This window comes from Heptranchias perlo, chromosome 11 (genome assembly GCF_035084215.1).
Source record: "Heptranchias perlo isolate sHepPer1 chromosome 11, sHepPer1.hap1, whole genome shotgun sequence".
NCBI classification, from domain to species: domain Eukaryota; kingdom Metazoa; phylum Chordata; class Chondrichthyes; order Hexanchiformes; family Hexanchidae; genus Heptranchias; species Heptranchias perlo.
Window position 1 is genome coordinate 17,588,644 of NC_090335.1, and position 13,884 is coordinate 17,602,527.

The window sequence follows — 13,884 nt, forward strand, 5'->3', positions numbered from 1 at the left end:
CCCCCCAACACATGATCTTTGGGCCCCTCCCCCACCACCAACCCCCGATTATCCCCCCCATCCCGATCGCTGTGCTTCGACCCCCACCACCAAGCCCCGATCTTCTCCCCCCTCCCGATCGCTGTGCTTCGACCCCCACCACCAACCCCCGATCATCCCCCCCCTCCCGATCGTTGTGCTTCGATCCCTACCACCAACCCCCGATCTTCTCCCCCCTCCCGATCGCTGTGCTTCGAACCCCACCACCAAGCCCCGATCTTCTCCCCCCTCCCGATCGCTGTGCTTCGACCCCCACCACCAAGCCCCGATCTTTCCCGATTGCCAGGGACCGTCCCCAAGGGTCCTGAGCTGTGGCCTTATACTGCTGGCTTCCCCGCCTGGCCAGACTGTCAATCTGGTCGGCTGCTGGGCAGGAAACAAAATTAAAAAATGATAATGAGGTCCTGCCGTTAAATTCGGCAGGACCTCTGCGTTCCCGGTATTTCCGGGATTCCCCCCCGCAATCGCGCTCCCCTGCTCCCTCCCCGCAAATATCGGGGCCAAAATGTTTTAGTGTGGAAATGCATCTGCAGGTTGCTTAAAATATTTATTTTATTGGGGAGCTATTTTGCTGTAATACAGAAATGAATAAGAAGAAACTAGTGATAACGGTGGAATACACAATAACATATTTGCATTATTCTTTAAGAAAGAAAGTAACTTGCATTAATATAACACTTTTCACGACTTCAAAGCGTCCCAAAGAGCTTTACAGCCAATGAAGTAATTTTTGAAGTGTAGTCACTGTTGTAATGTAGGAAATGCATCAGCCAATTTGCACACAGCAAGATCCCAGAAACAAAGATCAAAATAAATAACCAGATCATCTGTTTTTGGCAATGGTAATTGAGGGATGAATGTTGGCCCGGATACTGTGGAGAACTCCCCCTTCTTCGAAATAGTGTCAGGGGATCTCATACGTCATCTTCACGAAAAGTTACTGCACCTAAAAGAAATAATTCATATACGTATTCATAATATATATGTAAATGCACGGTGTGCTTGTACGTTTTAAAAAGACTAATCTAGCTGAACTGTGGCTTCAGGCGAGTTGATGTACTGTCATCAAAGGGCACATTCCAAAGCTGCAGGAGTTTTAAGTTCCGATAGCAGAGGTGAAGGAAGTAATTATATTGCTCCTTGAGGAATGGAATGCGCTTGACATTTTGCTGTAAACAGGCCTCGCTCTGCTTCAGATTTTGAAGCCTTTTTTTCAGTTGAGACGAGAGATGGTTTATTTAAAAAAAAAAGACAGGTTGAAATGCAAACAAACATTTCGATGGTGGGGGGAAAGTCCATGATGTATGCAGTGGATAGCACAAACGACCTTTTAACAATTGCAGATGTGGAAAATCCATTTCTTACCTCCCCCCACCTCTCCTCTAATCTCAAGATTGTGAACGAGAGCAGAAGAGGTTGGCTCTGCCACTATGCTGTATGATGCTGCAGTTATGAGACAGTTTTATTAAGTCAAGCTTAATTTGCTACCATAGTTTCTTTTCTCTATATTGGTAAACCGTTAATTTGATAAAAGGATCTCCCAGATGGTATTTGCAGGGCTATGGGGAAAGTGCAGGGGAGTGGGACTAATAGGTAGCTCTTTCAAAGAGCTGGCACAGGCACAATGGGACGAATGGCCTCCTGTGTTGTATCATTCTATGATGGTAGTTTATTCCTGATGTGCAACTCCCACACTGGAGAGGGTGTGACGAGGATGGCAATGATAGTCACTATCACACCATAGGGGATTAGGGGGTGATAGCAGATAAGGATGAGGTTATGTATCTTTGTCCATGTCTAGTTAAAGGGACTAATGTAATGTTTCTGTAGTAACTTCATGAAGAAGCGTCACTGGTCCAAGAATAATTTATCCCTGTCGTGTGTACAGTATTGTACATAACATGTAACAAAATGACCCTGATGTTGGTTGCATTTTTTACCCGACAACATTTCTCAGTCACTGTCCAAAAAAGTTGTGTCTTAGTCCTTGCAAGGTAATAAGAAAATAATATTCAAAGAGACAAAGCCAAGATCTGTAGCTTTCAGGAGATGCTGTGGAAGTATCTTGGGTATGACCCGCCTCTCACAAGGAGACAATAAAATAATTTTTCTGCTGCCCATCCACTGTCGGCTTAATGTGTGATTTATGGCCTTTGTTCGGATTATTATTTATGCTTAGAGGGAGTGGGAAGTGGTCTGTACGGGTATGCAGAATGCTCCCATTTAGCACTGAGAAGGGTTCTTGATTTTGGTGTATGTTTTGCCACATGCACCACGACATACCACGACATAGTAATCCCCCTCATAATAAAGGATTTGAAAGGGTAGATAGAGAGAAACTATTTCCTCTTGTGGGGAAGTCCAGAACAAAGGGGGCATAACCTTAAAGTTAAAGCTAGGCCGTTCAGGGGTGATGTCAGAAAGCACGTCTTTGCACAAAGGGTAGTGGAAACCTGGAGGTCTCTCTCCCAAAAAGCTGTTGGGGGTCAATTGAACATTTCAAAACTGAGATTGATAGAATTTTGTGAGGCAAAGATATTAAAGGATATGGAACCAAGGCGGTAAATGGAGTTAAGATTCGGATCAGCCATGATCTAATTGAATGGTGGAACAGGCTCGAGGAGCTGAATGGCCTACTCCTGTTCCTATTTTACCTATGAAGAGAAGAGATTAAGTTATTTTTTAATTGTCTTTTCTTTTAATTGATTGCGACTGTTGTAATTTTGAAACTGGACGAACTCCAAGGGTGGTTAGTGCAGTCCCAACAGAGTGGTAGATGTGAACCAGACCACCAACAAAAGCACCAATCAATGACTTCATACGTTTACCATGCATGCCTTTGTTGTTTCTTCAGACTTACCAAGCCACTGACGTTTGCTGACTGTGTTGGCGACGAACTACCACTGGGCTGGGAAATAATTTACGATCCACAGGTTGGCATCTACTATATCGACCACATCAACCGTAAGTATAGCTGGGACTCATGTATTTCACAAAATGGAGGGCGGTGTTTCCAGTGTAAGTTGTAATGGGAGTGTCTGTGCTGCCTTGCCAAATTGAAGGCCATAACCTTTGATCAGCTTGTCTTCTACTTTGCCCTTCATTATTAAAGACAACACATATGATCATCCGTTACTACCCCTTAATCATCCCTAAACGGTTTTGCATTTTGAAGCACTCTCCTTTTGCAGCATGGTGTTGTGCAACTTTTGAATCCAATATCCTATCACACCCCATGTGCTGACTAAAACACACTCTCCGTAATAGTTTAGCTGCTCTCCATTAACAAGTTGATGATAATTTAGATCTTTTAAAATGATAAGGGGATTCCATAGGCTAGTTACAGAGAAACTATTTCATCTGGTGGGGGGAAATCCAGAACAAGGGAGCACAATCTTAAAATTAGAGCCAGACCATTTAGGAGTGAAATCAGGAAGTATTTTCTCACACAAAGGGTTGTGGAAATCTGGAACTCTCTCCCCAAAAGGGCCATGGATGCTGAGTGTCAATTGAAATTTTCAAGACTGAGATCAGTAGATTTTTATTGGGTACTCCTGTTCCAATGTTTCTGTAGCTTTTGCCTACTTGGTGTCGGTATTTAAATGAGGGGGGCGGGGAATGATTTGCAAACATTTCCTCCCCAAGGGGAGAGTTTCTCCACTTTCTCAGTGTCAGAGCAACCACGCAGAGACCGACTAGTCACCTGGTTTGACCAGACTTGCTCAGATCTTACGTTTAGTGGATGTGCTTTGGCCTACTTGCCTACTGGCGTTTTTCCCAAGTCTACATTGCAATGCTGAGATGCTGCTCAAAAATTCCATGCCAGTGGATACTTTCAGGTTAAAACAATTCTCCTCTTCCCCTCTCTCTGCTTTTGCCCCCTTAGTGTTTTGTTCCCCTTTAAGTGGTTTAAGCTGACTACAATTAAAGAGGCTCTTGTGTTTATCCTTTAATTAAACTGTTACTTGAAGTATTTTTGCACAAGTACTGTAATATCTTTCTAAACCCTCGTTTTATTGTAATCAAAACGATCTATTTACTGGTGCTCTTTTGGAAGTAATTGGTGATTAATTTAATGTTTATATTAATTTACTGTTCTTTCAAATTCTGACGAACTGGGGAGTTCAATTTTTAAAGCATTCCTCGAGGTGGTTAAACCGAGCTCAAAATGTGAAGCAACTGTTGGGTTTTATTGCACCTCAGCACTGTTTCTACGTGATGCTTGGGCTGATGCCCCTATATGTGTTTGTACATCAGGATGATAATGTCCAAAATAAATTTAATGAAATGGAACCAAGTTATTAAGCAACGACAGGCACAAACCAGTCATTGCTGATCATTCCACCTCCGCAAAATAGCTTAAAAATGTGCAGTGGAACCGTGGCTTGCAATCTGTAGGCCTGATTTATTTTTTCTAATCTTTTTTTCAGTGGTACAGTTGGCCTTGACTATTGCAAAGGTAAAGATTTTAAGCATCAGCTGAGGGTAATTGGAATATTCAGCCACAGAAGAAGCTAGTTTTTAATCATGTGTTCTAATAGTCCATGTAAAATACAAAGGGGCTTCCTGAGTGTAATTGTGACAGGGCTGAACAAATTCGGGTTTCCTGGGAGTTGGGTCAGTACTCATGACATTTGTGCTTGTACTCGTGATTGGATAGTGCAGAGAAACTACTTCAGATATTACAAAGTCTAGAGGGTCAATTTTAACCCTCCTCCCCCGGCCCGGCAAGGGGGAAAGATGGCAGGTGGGTTCACATTGCCACACCTGACTTGCTTACCTGACTTCAGGCACGGGAAGGCCACCTGCCCCAGGAGAATGTGGGGGGGATAATTTAAATGGCAGTGCCTCATCACAATGACATCATTGGGACGCAGGTGCCATTTTAACCTGCGTCTGTTGCCCGGGTGGTCTCCGGCCTGTGGGCGGCAGCAAGGATCCAGGTCACAGGTAAGTGCGCTTTCAAAAAAAATGTTAAAGGTTCCTTGTGGGCCAGAAGGAGCAGGGTTGGCCGGTTGCATCATAGGTGTGACCAGATTCACCTTTGGTGCCTCTTTTGTTTTTCAAAATGCCACAAGAACTTGCTCGCTGGCAACTCTTGGAACTGCCCAGCTGACTAGACTCACCTGTGTTGCTCAGAAGATTAATTATCCTGAGTGAATTTTTTTTACATGCTGTGAAATATTTTCAGACTTGGGGGAGGACATCAGAATGATGGCTATTTTTTTAAACACAAAAAAAATGTATCGTAAAGGGTATATCTGTCAGTCACTTTTGATTTGGAATCACTTTTATTTGGCCTCATAAAATTCCTCTTGCCTGATTCTGTAACGAGTCAGATGATGTGATAAGAACTGCTGAATACATATTTCCATCTTTCACTGAACCATAACCTTCATTATCCAGCAGTAGATTACAGCTGGATGTTTTCCCAGCACGCTGTTGGGTCTTATTGTTCAGTAAGATTTTTAAATGCACTTTTTTAAACATGTTTTTTTTCAAACAGCAGTATCATTGGGCTAATCTTTTATTCCGTGGGGAATCTATCGAGCATTTTGCCATCTTACACAACAGCCTGTATTTATCAAAACATCACTGAAAAGCACATGTTAAATACCATCATAAACATGAAAGTCTGTATAGCTTTAATTACCTCGAGGTTGGGGTGAGGTCCAGGTAACTGAAATATGTGGTAAAATCCCATACGGGGATTCAGACAAAAGTCACCACATCAGTGGGATCGATGAACTGCCAGGTACAGAATTTTGGGTTTTTCTCCAGCAACAGTAGATAGTTTACAATTTCAGTTTGGGGAAGAATTCATGCACCAATGCTTCAACAGGTGATTGTGTTAGGGAATCAGAGCCTTGGTCTAAAGGTGAGAAACCAGTGTCAGGAGAGTAGTTGATAGTTAGTCCATATTCAGATGGGACAGCTGTGTAACAATTGGTTCCCGTTATGAGCATCAGAGATGTGTATTAAGATGGATCCAGAGCTTATATAAACGCCCTTTATCATAGAACCATACAGCACAGAAGGAGGCCGTTCGGCCCATCGTGCCTGTGTCGGCTCTTTGAAAGAGCTATCCAATTAGTCCCACTCTCCTGCTCTTTCCCTAAAGACCTGCAAATTCTTCTTTTTCAGGTATATATCCAATTCCCTTTTGAAAGTTATTATTGAATCTACTTCCACCGCCCCTTCAGGCTGTGCATTTCAGATCAGAACAACTCGCTGCGTAAATTTTTTCTCCTCGTCTCCCCACTGGTTCTTTTGCCAATTATTCTAAATGTGAGAAGTGTCTGCACTTCAATTTTATGGGTGTAAAGTTTTTTCCGTCATTTAAATTTTGATTGGTTTGGATGTATACTTCCACTGTGATACAGAGGCCTCTAACGCTGTTGGATGATGCAGTCTCACACCTCCCTTTACTTGGCTGCTTCATGGCCTTGTGAAACTTGGCATCACAATTTGACCGTACAGTGCCTTCACCCACACACAACTTTCAGAGTAAGCAAATGTGTCCTTACATGAAAATTCCAGTCTTGAAAGTTTGCATGTGCTCCAGATAGATATTACCATTCTTTGTCACATAATTACCCAGTCACCATTCAATCATTCTTACCTCCTTACATTTGTAGATACCCAGTCATCCAGTTCTACACCTTGCTCGTACAAATACTTGCTACAGATATCCAGTGGCAGATAATCTTTGCAGCAACACAAGTTGCGAAGTGTTTTTGTTTTGGTAATATTTCTTGTTTGAGCAAGGGTCTTATACAAGTTCATTCACTGTACCCCACCGACTCAGTGTGTTTTCATTTTGTGTGAGCATTTATGTCTCAAATATTTAATTATGAGACTTTCATTTCCCATTTGAATCCTAAAATAATGCTAGGAGAGAAGCTAGGCCTTTATCTCAATAGAGTTGGAATACAAAAGTGAGGAATTGATGCTTCAATTGTACAGGGCTTTGGTCAGACTCCATCTGGAGTGCAGCGTTCAGTTTTGGAAACCACGCCTCAGGAAGGATAAATTGGCCTTGGAGGGGGTGCAGCACAGATTCACCAAAATGATACCGGGGCTTGGAGGGTTAAATTATGAGGACAGGTTGCATAAACTTGGTTTGTATTCCCTTGAGTTTAGAATGATAAAGGGATTCAAAAGAGTAGATACAGAGAAACTATTTCATCTGGTGGAGAATCCAGAACATCTAATCTTAAAATTAGAGCTAGGCCATGCAGGAGTGAAATCAGGAAGCACTTTTTCACACAAAGGGTAGTGGAAACCTGTAACCTGTGGATGCTGGGTTAGTTGAAATTTTCAAGGTAGCGATTTTTGTTGGGTAAGGGTATGAAGCAAAGGAGGGTAAATGAAGTTGAGGTTCAGATCAGCATTGATCTAATAGTATGATGAAACAAACATGAGGGACTGAATGGCCTACTCTGGTTCCTATGTTTAATTGATATCACATGTAAAATGGAAGCGAAGGAGGAACTGATCTGATTTCATGTTGTCCCACCATCGCAATTTTTGGGTTTTTGTGTTAGATATTTCCTCGGGTTCAGCATTACCAGTCACTTACGTAAGTGGACTTTGTGTCCCCTACAATCTGGAATGCACCCTTTTATGCCCAGGGTCTAGGTAAACAATAGTCTGACACAGGGATTGTAACAAAGAACCCTTATTCTGTACACCAGCTACTGGAATGTATCTTGTGCTGCCACACAAATTCTCATCTCTTTACAGAAGGCAATAAGTACTCAACTGAGATGAGTGACGGGGTTTGAACCAATAATTGGTTTATTTACATAAGATATGAGTGAACAGTACACAGTTTTTATAGTTAGAAATTACATTTCCCTGCATTCCTTAGTATATGAAAGCAATAAGAAGACTATTTACACTAGCTTATCACTTCAAAGCTAAGCTGCCTCAAACTTTAGAGCACAGACAGCCTTTGGCTGCTGGTTGTGAAATCCGCACACACACTGAGACTGACGGTGTAACTCTACGATCTGGCCTCATATGTCTGTAAGATTGAAGTCTCTGACCACCGAGCTATCAGTCACAGAGGGCCCTAGCCAATCAAGGATCTGTCCCTTTCTTCAAAGGCCTCCAGACAGCTGCCAATCAAAGTTACTACTGCAGATTGGGGTCTTTCTACCCTTTGAACTATGGCCAAAGTAACTCTAATGATTTAATTAAACCAGACTTGCGATCCGTCAAAATTACATGGGAGCAATTCCTATTGATACCTTAAGATACGTGTCAATGAATGTGGCCATTCCAGATAATTGGCCCCGGGTGTTTTCTGTTGCTCACTGCTTCATCAGTCTGCTGCTACATCTAGAGCTGAGTTTACGTGACTCCACACGCCGACCCCCGAGAAACCTTAAGTATGATAACTGATTTGACCTTTTTCATGCTGATCCCAATAGTACAGAAATAAGATTTTAAAAAACAGGCAAATTATTTTCTACTTTTTGATGTTGACTTCTGTAAACGGGAAGCAGGTTTGATTTTATGCCAAGACTGCTGTATTTTGTTTTCTTATTTTGGGAATGCAGCAGATGCCCATGTAAAGATTGAAGGACCCAATGGAAGACGTTGGAGTTGGCGTGCCTCGTTTCAGCCAGTAGAAAGCACATTATATTTATGTTTCTTACAGTTTCTAGGGGCAGATACTGAATGCTGTGGTAAGACGGCACTAATTAGGCCTCTGCTAGGGCTTTGAGTGGACAATTCTTAGTCATACAATGAGGAAAATCGCATGGTTCATCCAAACCAGAAGGAGCCAATAGTTCTCTATCATAGCATTCAGTTGTCCCCTAAATGATTCAAGGGCTTTTGTCTGTACCCTACCCCACCCTACCCACAAATTCATTCTAACATTTTACTTTATTCATTCTCGGAATGCGGGCATCACTGTCAAGGCTAACATTTATTGCCCCATGCCTAGTTGCCTTTGAGTGGCTTGCTAAGCCACATCAGAGGGCAGTCAAGAGTCAGCCACCCTGGTGTGGGACTGGAGCCACATATAGGCCCAGACTGGGTAAGGACGGCAGATTTCCTTCCATAAAGAACATTAGTGAACCAGTTGGGTTTTTACGACAATCATGGTCACTTTTGCTGATACCAGCTTTTTATTTCCAGATTTTTAAAACTAAATTCAAATTCTCAAAATGCCATGGTGGGATTTGAACTCTCACTCTCTGGATTATTAGTCCAGGCCTTTGGGTTACTAGTTATATGAAGAAGTACTTTGGGACATTTGTCCCAAATTTGCCCTTTGTCTGTTTAAATCTGTGCATTGTTGTCGTACTGTGATGTTTAATTTGAAAAAGTGTTCAAGATTTACTTTTTCTATACCATTCATTATCTTGTGCATCTCGTACGAGGTCCCCTTTCAATGCCGAGAAGCTCAGGTTTCTCCAGTATTTTCCCCCGTAACTGAAACTTCCGATATTAGGAATCACTCTCGTGGCTCCCCTCTGCCTGGGCTTCAGGCCTTGAATATCATCCTTATGCCTTAGTGATCAGAACTGCCTACAGTGTTCTTGGGAACATAGGAACAGGAGTAGCCCAATCAGCCTGTTCCGCCATTCAGTTAGATCATGGCTGATCTGTATCTTAACCCCATTTACCTGCCTTGGTTCTGTAACCCTTAATACCCTTGTCTAACAAAGATCTTATCAGTCTCAGTTTTGAAGTGTTCATTTGACCCCCCAGCCTCAACAGCTTTTTGAGGGAGTGACTTCCAGATTTCGACTAGCCTTTGTGTGAAGAAGTGTTTCCTGACATCACCCTTGAACAGCCAAGCTCTAATTTTAAAATTATGCCACCTTGTTCTGGACACCCCCACCAGAGGAAATAGTTTTTGTCTATCTACCCTATCAACTCCTATAATCATCTTAAACACCGCAATTAGATCACCCCTTAATCTTCTATACCTCCTGCAGTCTGATCAGAGTGCTGTGTTGTTTGTGCACCATTTCCTCCAACTTTACTCCTTTAGCAATATAATGCAGCAGCCTATTTACTGTAATGTTTTCTCTTGCGGAGGCTCGAGATATTGAGCGCAGTGTACCAATGCCCCTACATCCCTTTCGATATCACATTCTGTTATTTCAACACCATTCATGAAGTCCTTCTGTCTGTCTCGTACCTTTTATTTGGTGACAAGAGCTGGACAATCTTCAGATAGAAGATGGTTTCACGGCTGGGAACTCACCCATAGAAGAATAGAATCCTTTCCTCCACCCTCCCCGAGTACATTTTGCCTGTTGTTACTGTGTAAGAGAAAAGTTATCTTCCGCATCAGCAGATCAAGTTTGAACAAACTGTGGCTCTTAACTTGAGGTCCAACAAGAATGTCAATGGTATGCTACTGCACTGCATCTAGTTAGTCATGCTGAGACTGGATTTCGCTGCTTTTAAAACAGAGTCCACTGGACTCTTTAATGTGAAACCACAAGCAGGCCGTCCAATCCCTTCAAGGTTCAATGTGGACCATAATGCATAGCACATGACCAAAATGTCTTGTGCAAACTCTTTGCAAACTCCTTGTGAAATTAGCTTATAATTGTGAAATAAATATTCCATCTTGGCATTTTTTACTTAATTTTATACTTCAGAACATTTGTATTCATTTATAATTACTGTAAGCAGTGAAATAAGATGAGGGGAAAAGCACCTTGAAAGGGGAAGACAATATTTTAATAATATTTCTTGTGTCTGTTCTGTGTACTCGGTCTGACTGTTGTGCACATCTGTCAGTTTTTTTTTCATTCACGCTGACTTTGTCTTTTCCAATTGGTTCTTTTCCGCTTTTGTTATTTGCCAATTGTGTTGAACAAAACATTTGTCCCCAATCACAACCCACCAAAAAAAAATTCTCAGAATCAGCAGTGATGGCAGTACCTCACACACCCCACTATATACCCCTAAAAATTAACATCACATGAAAACATTCACAGAGAACCTTAAGCATATGCAGCGAACTCGCCTCGAATAACTCTTTCCCTTGCCCCCCTCTCCCCACTACAAACAACATGATGCAGCTGGCTGGACCATTGAACATCTTAGACTTTGACAACGACCTTTCTTCCCCATTTCCCCCTCCATACTTCACCCAGCCTGCTGACTCGCCACATTTAAAGGGCTGATGTAACAAAACGAAACGCAGGAGTGCATCTCAAGTGTAAAGGTTTAGAATTACCAGACTCCCAACTATAAGCGACTGAATGCTTTTCTTCTTTTCATTTAAACTAATGAACAACAACGACAATGACTTGCATTTATATAGAGCCTTTAACGTAGTAAAACATCCCAAAGCGCTTCACAGGAATGTAATCAGACAAAAATTGATACCGAGCCATGTAAGGAGATAATAGGATAGGTCAAAGAGGTAGGTTTTAAGGAGTGTCTTAAAGAAGGAGAGAGAGGTTTAGGGATGGAATTCCATGCCTTAGGGCCTAGGCGGCTGAAGGCAGGGCCTCCAATGGTGGAACAAAGAAAATCGGGGATGTGCAAGAGGCCAGAATTGGAGGAGCACCAGGATCTCGAAAGGTTGTGGGGCTGGAGGAGGTTGCAGAGATAGGGAGGTGCGAGGCCATAGAGGGATTTGTAAACAACAATGAGAATTTTAAATTCGAGGTTTTGCCGGACAGGGAACCTATGTACGTCAGCGAGCACAGGGGTGATGGGTGAACGGGACTTGGTACGAGCTAGGATAAGGGCAACAGAATTTTGGATGAGCTCAAGTTTACTGAGGGTGCAAGGTGGGAGGCCAGCCAGGAGAGCATTGGAATGGTGCTCTTGTATGTGAATGGACACGAGTCTGACTCTAATGAACAACCTCCTGACTTGATTTATGTCAGCGGGGCTGCAGCTTGGGGATTGACTGAGAAACAGATGATGTTGGGGGGGAGGGGAAAGAGGAGAATGGGAGAGGCTGAGACTCTTTCTTGAGGTAGGAGAAGGTAGAAGGAGTGTGACTTTTTTTTGAGGGGGAGGGAGGGGCAGAGGGACCCTTTTGAGTGGAGGGAGAACTTGCCCTGGGGGTTGGGTATCTCTGGCTTTACTGGACGTAAGATGGAGAACTATAGGGGCTCACCAAAAAATCGATGGAGCGAAGTATTGACATAAGGAGGAAGGCTAGTTAGAACAGATATGGTAGAGTCTGTTTAGTCTACTTCCCCAGTTGGGGCTATGCACCGTAATCGCCAACACCTGAGTTGCAGCTATTTTAATGGCACAGCACAGAAATGAGTTCTGGGACTATCACTACCGACAGAGAGTTTGTGGGTAGATTTGGACCCTATCCATTTTTGTGTAGCGATTACACACAAGAACTATGTGCTCGGCAGCGAGACTTCCGAACTTCATGTCAGCAGTACAGGTTAAGTGACTACTGAGACATTAGACCGAGACTCTGTCTGCCCTCTGGGTGGATGTAAAAGATCGCATGGCATTAGTTGAAGAAGAGCTGGGGAGTTCCCCCTGGCGCCCCAGCCAATATTTATTACTTAACCAACATCAGTAAAAAACAGATGATCTGGTCATTTATTTCATTGCAGTTTGTAGGACCTTGCTGTGCTCAAATTGGCTTTCTTTCTTTGCCACTCCCCTGCTCTTTCCTCATAGACCTGCAGATTTTTCTTTTTCAAGTATTTATCCAATTCCCTTTTGAAAGTTTCTATTGAATCTGCTTCCACCGCCCTTTCAGACAGTGCATTCCAGATCATAACGTCTCATTGTGTAAAAAAAAATTCTCCTCATCTCCCCCCAGTTATTTTGTCAAACGGAGTCAAATTGTTTTTATTGCAGCTCTGATTTATTTTTCATTATGACTGGAACAGATTTTTTACTATGAATTGAAAAAAGAAAAACTCTAAATGCTGGAAGTCTGAAGTAAAAGAAAGGTTAATGTTTTGGATTTATGCCCTTCATTGAAACTAAAAACTAAAAGATAAGCAAGCATTTTAATAGGAGGAGGCCATTCAGCCCCTTGAGCCTGTTCAGTCATTAGATTAGATTGTGGCTAATCTGTACCTCAACTCCATTTACCCGCCTTTGCTCCGTATCCCTTGATACCCTTACCCAACAAAAATCTATCGATCTCTTTTTATGTGTTGAGCAGGTTTCTTCACCGCTGGTAGAGTGCAGAATAATAGTACAGTAGCATAGTGGTTATGTTACTGGGCTAGTAATCCAGAGGCCTGGACTAAAATCCAAAGTCATGAGTTCAAATCCCGCCATGGCAGCTGGCGAATTTAAATTCAATCAATTAATTAAATAAAAATCTGGAATTAAAATACTAGTATCAGTAATGATGGCCATGAAACTACCGGATTGTCGTAAAAACCCATCTGGTTCACTAATGTCCTTTAGGGAAGGAAGCCTGCCGCCCTTACCCGGTCTGGCCTATATGTGACTCCAGACCCACAGCAATGTGGTTGATTCTTAATTGCCCTCTGAAATGGCCGAGCAAGCCACTCAGTTGTAAAATCTCGCTACGAAAAGTCATAATAAGAATAAAACCGGACGGACCACCCGGCATCGGACCACGAGGCACTGGACACGACAACGCCAAAACACCAAGCCCAGTCGACCCTGCAAGGTCCTCCTTACTAACATCTGGGGACTTGTGCCAAAATTGGGAGAGCTGTCCCACAGACTAGTCAAGCAACAGCCTGACATAGCCATACTTACAGAATCATATCTTTCAGCCAACGTCCCAGACTCTTCCATCACCATCCCTGGGTATGTCCTGTCCCACCGGCAGGACAGACCCGCCAGAGGTGGCGGTACAGTGATATACAGTCAGGAGGGAGTGGCCCTGGG

The 13,884-nt window shown here is 42.8% G+C and overlaps 1 protein-coding gene across 1 annotated transcript in view; it reads left to right on the forward strand.

Annotated features, from left to right (window-relative positions):
* The window catches only part of wwc3 (WWC family member 3), a 227,917-nt gene that overhangs the window by 88,371 nt on the left and 125,662 nt on the right, over nucleotides 1-13,884 (forward strand). The window contains exon 2 of the mRNA XM_067992638.1: nucleotides 2,894-3,003. Within this exon, the coding sequence (XP_067848739.1) occupies nucleotides 2,894-3,003 (110 nt within the window). The remainder of the gene's footprint in view (nucleotides 1-2,893; nucleotides 3,004-13,884) is intronic.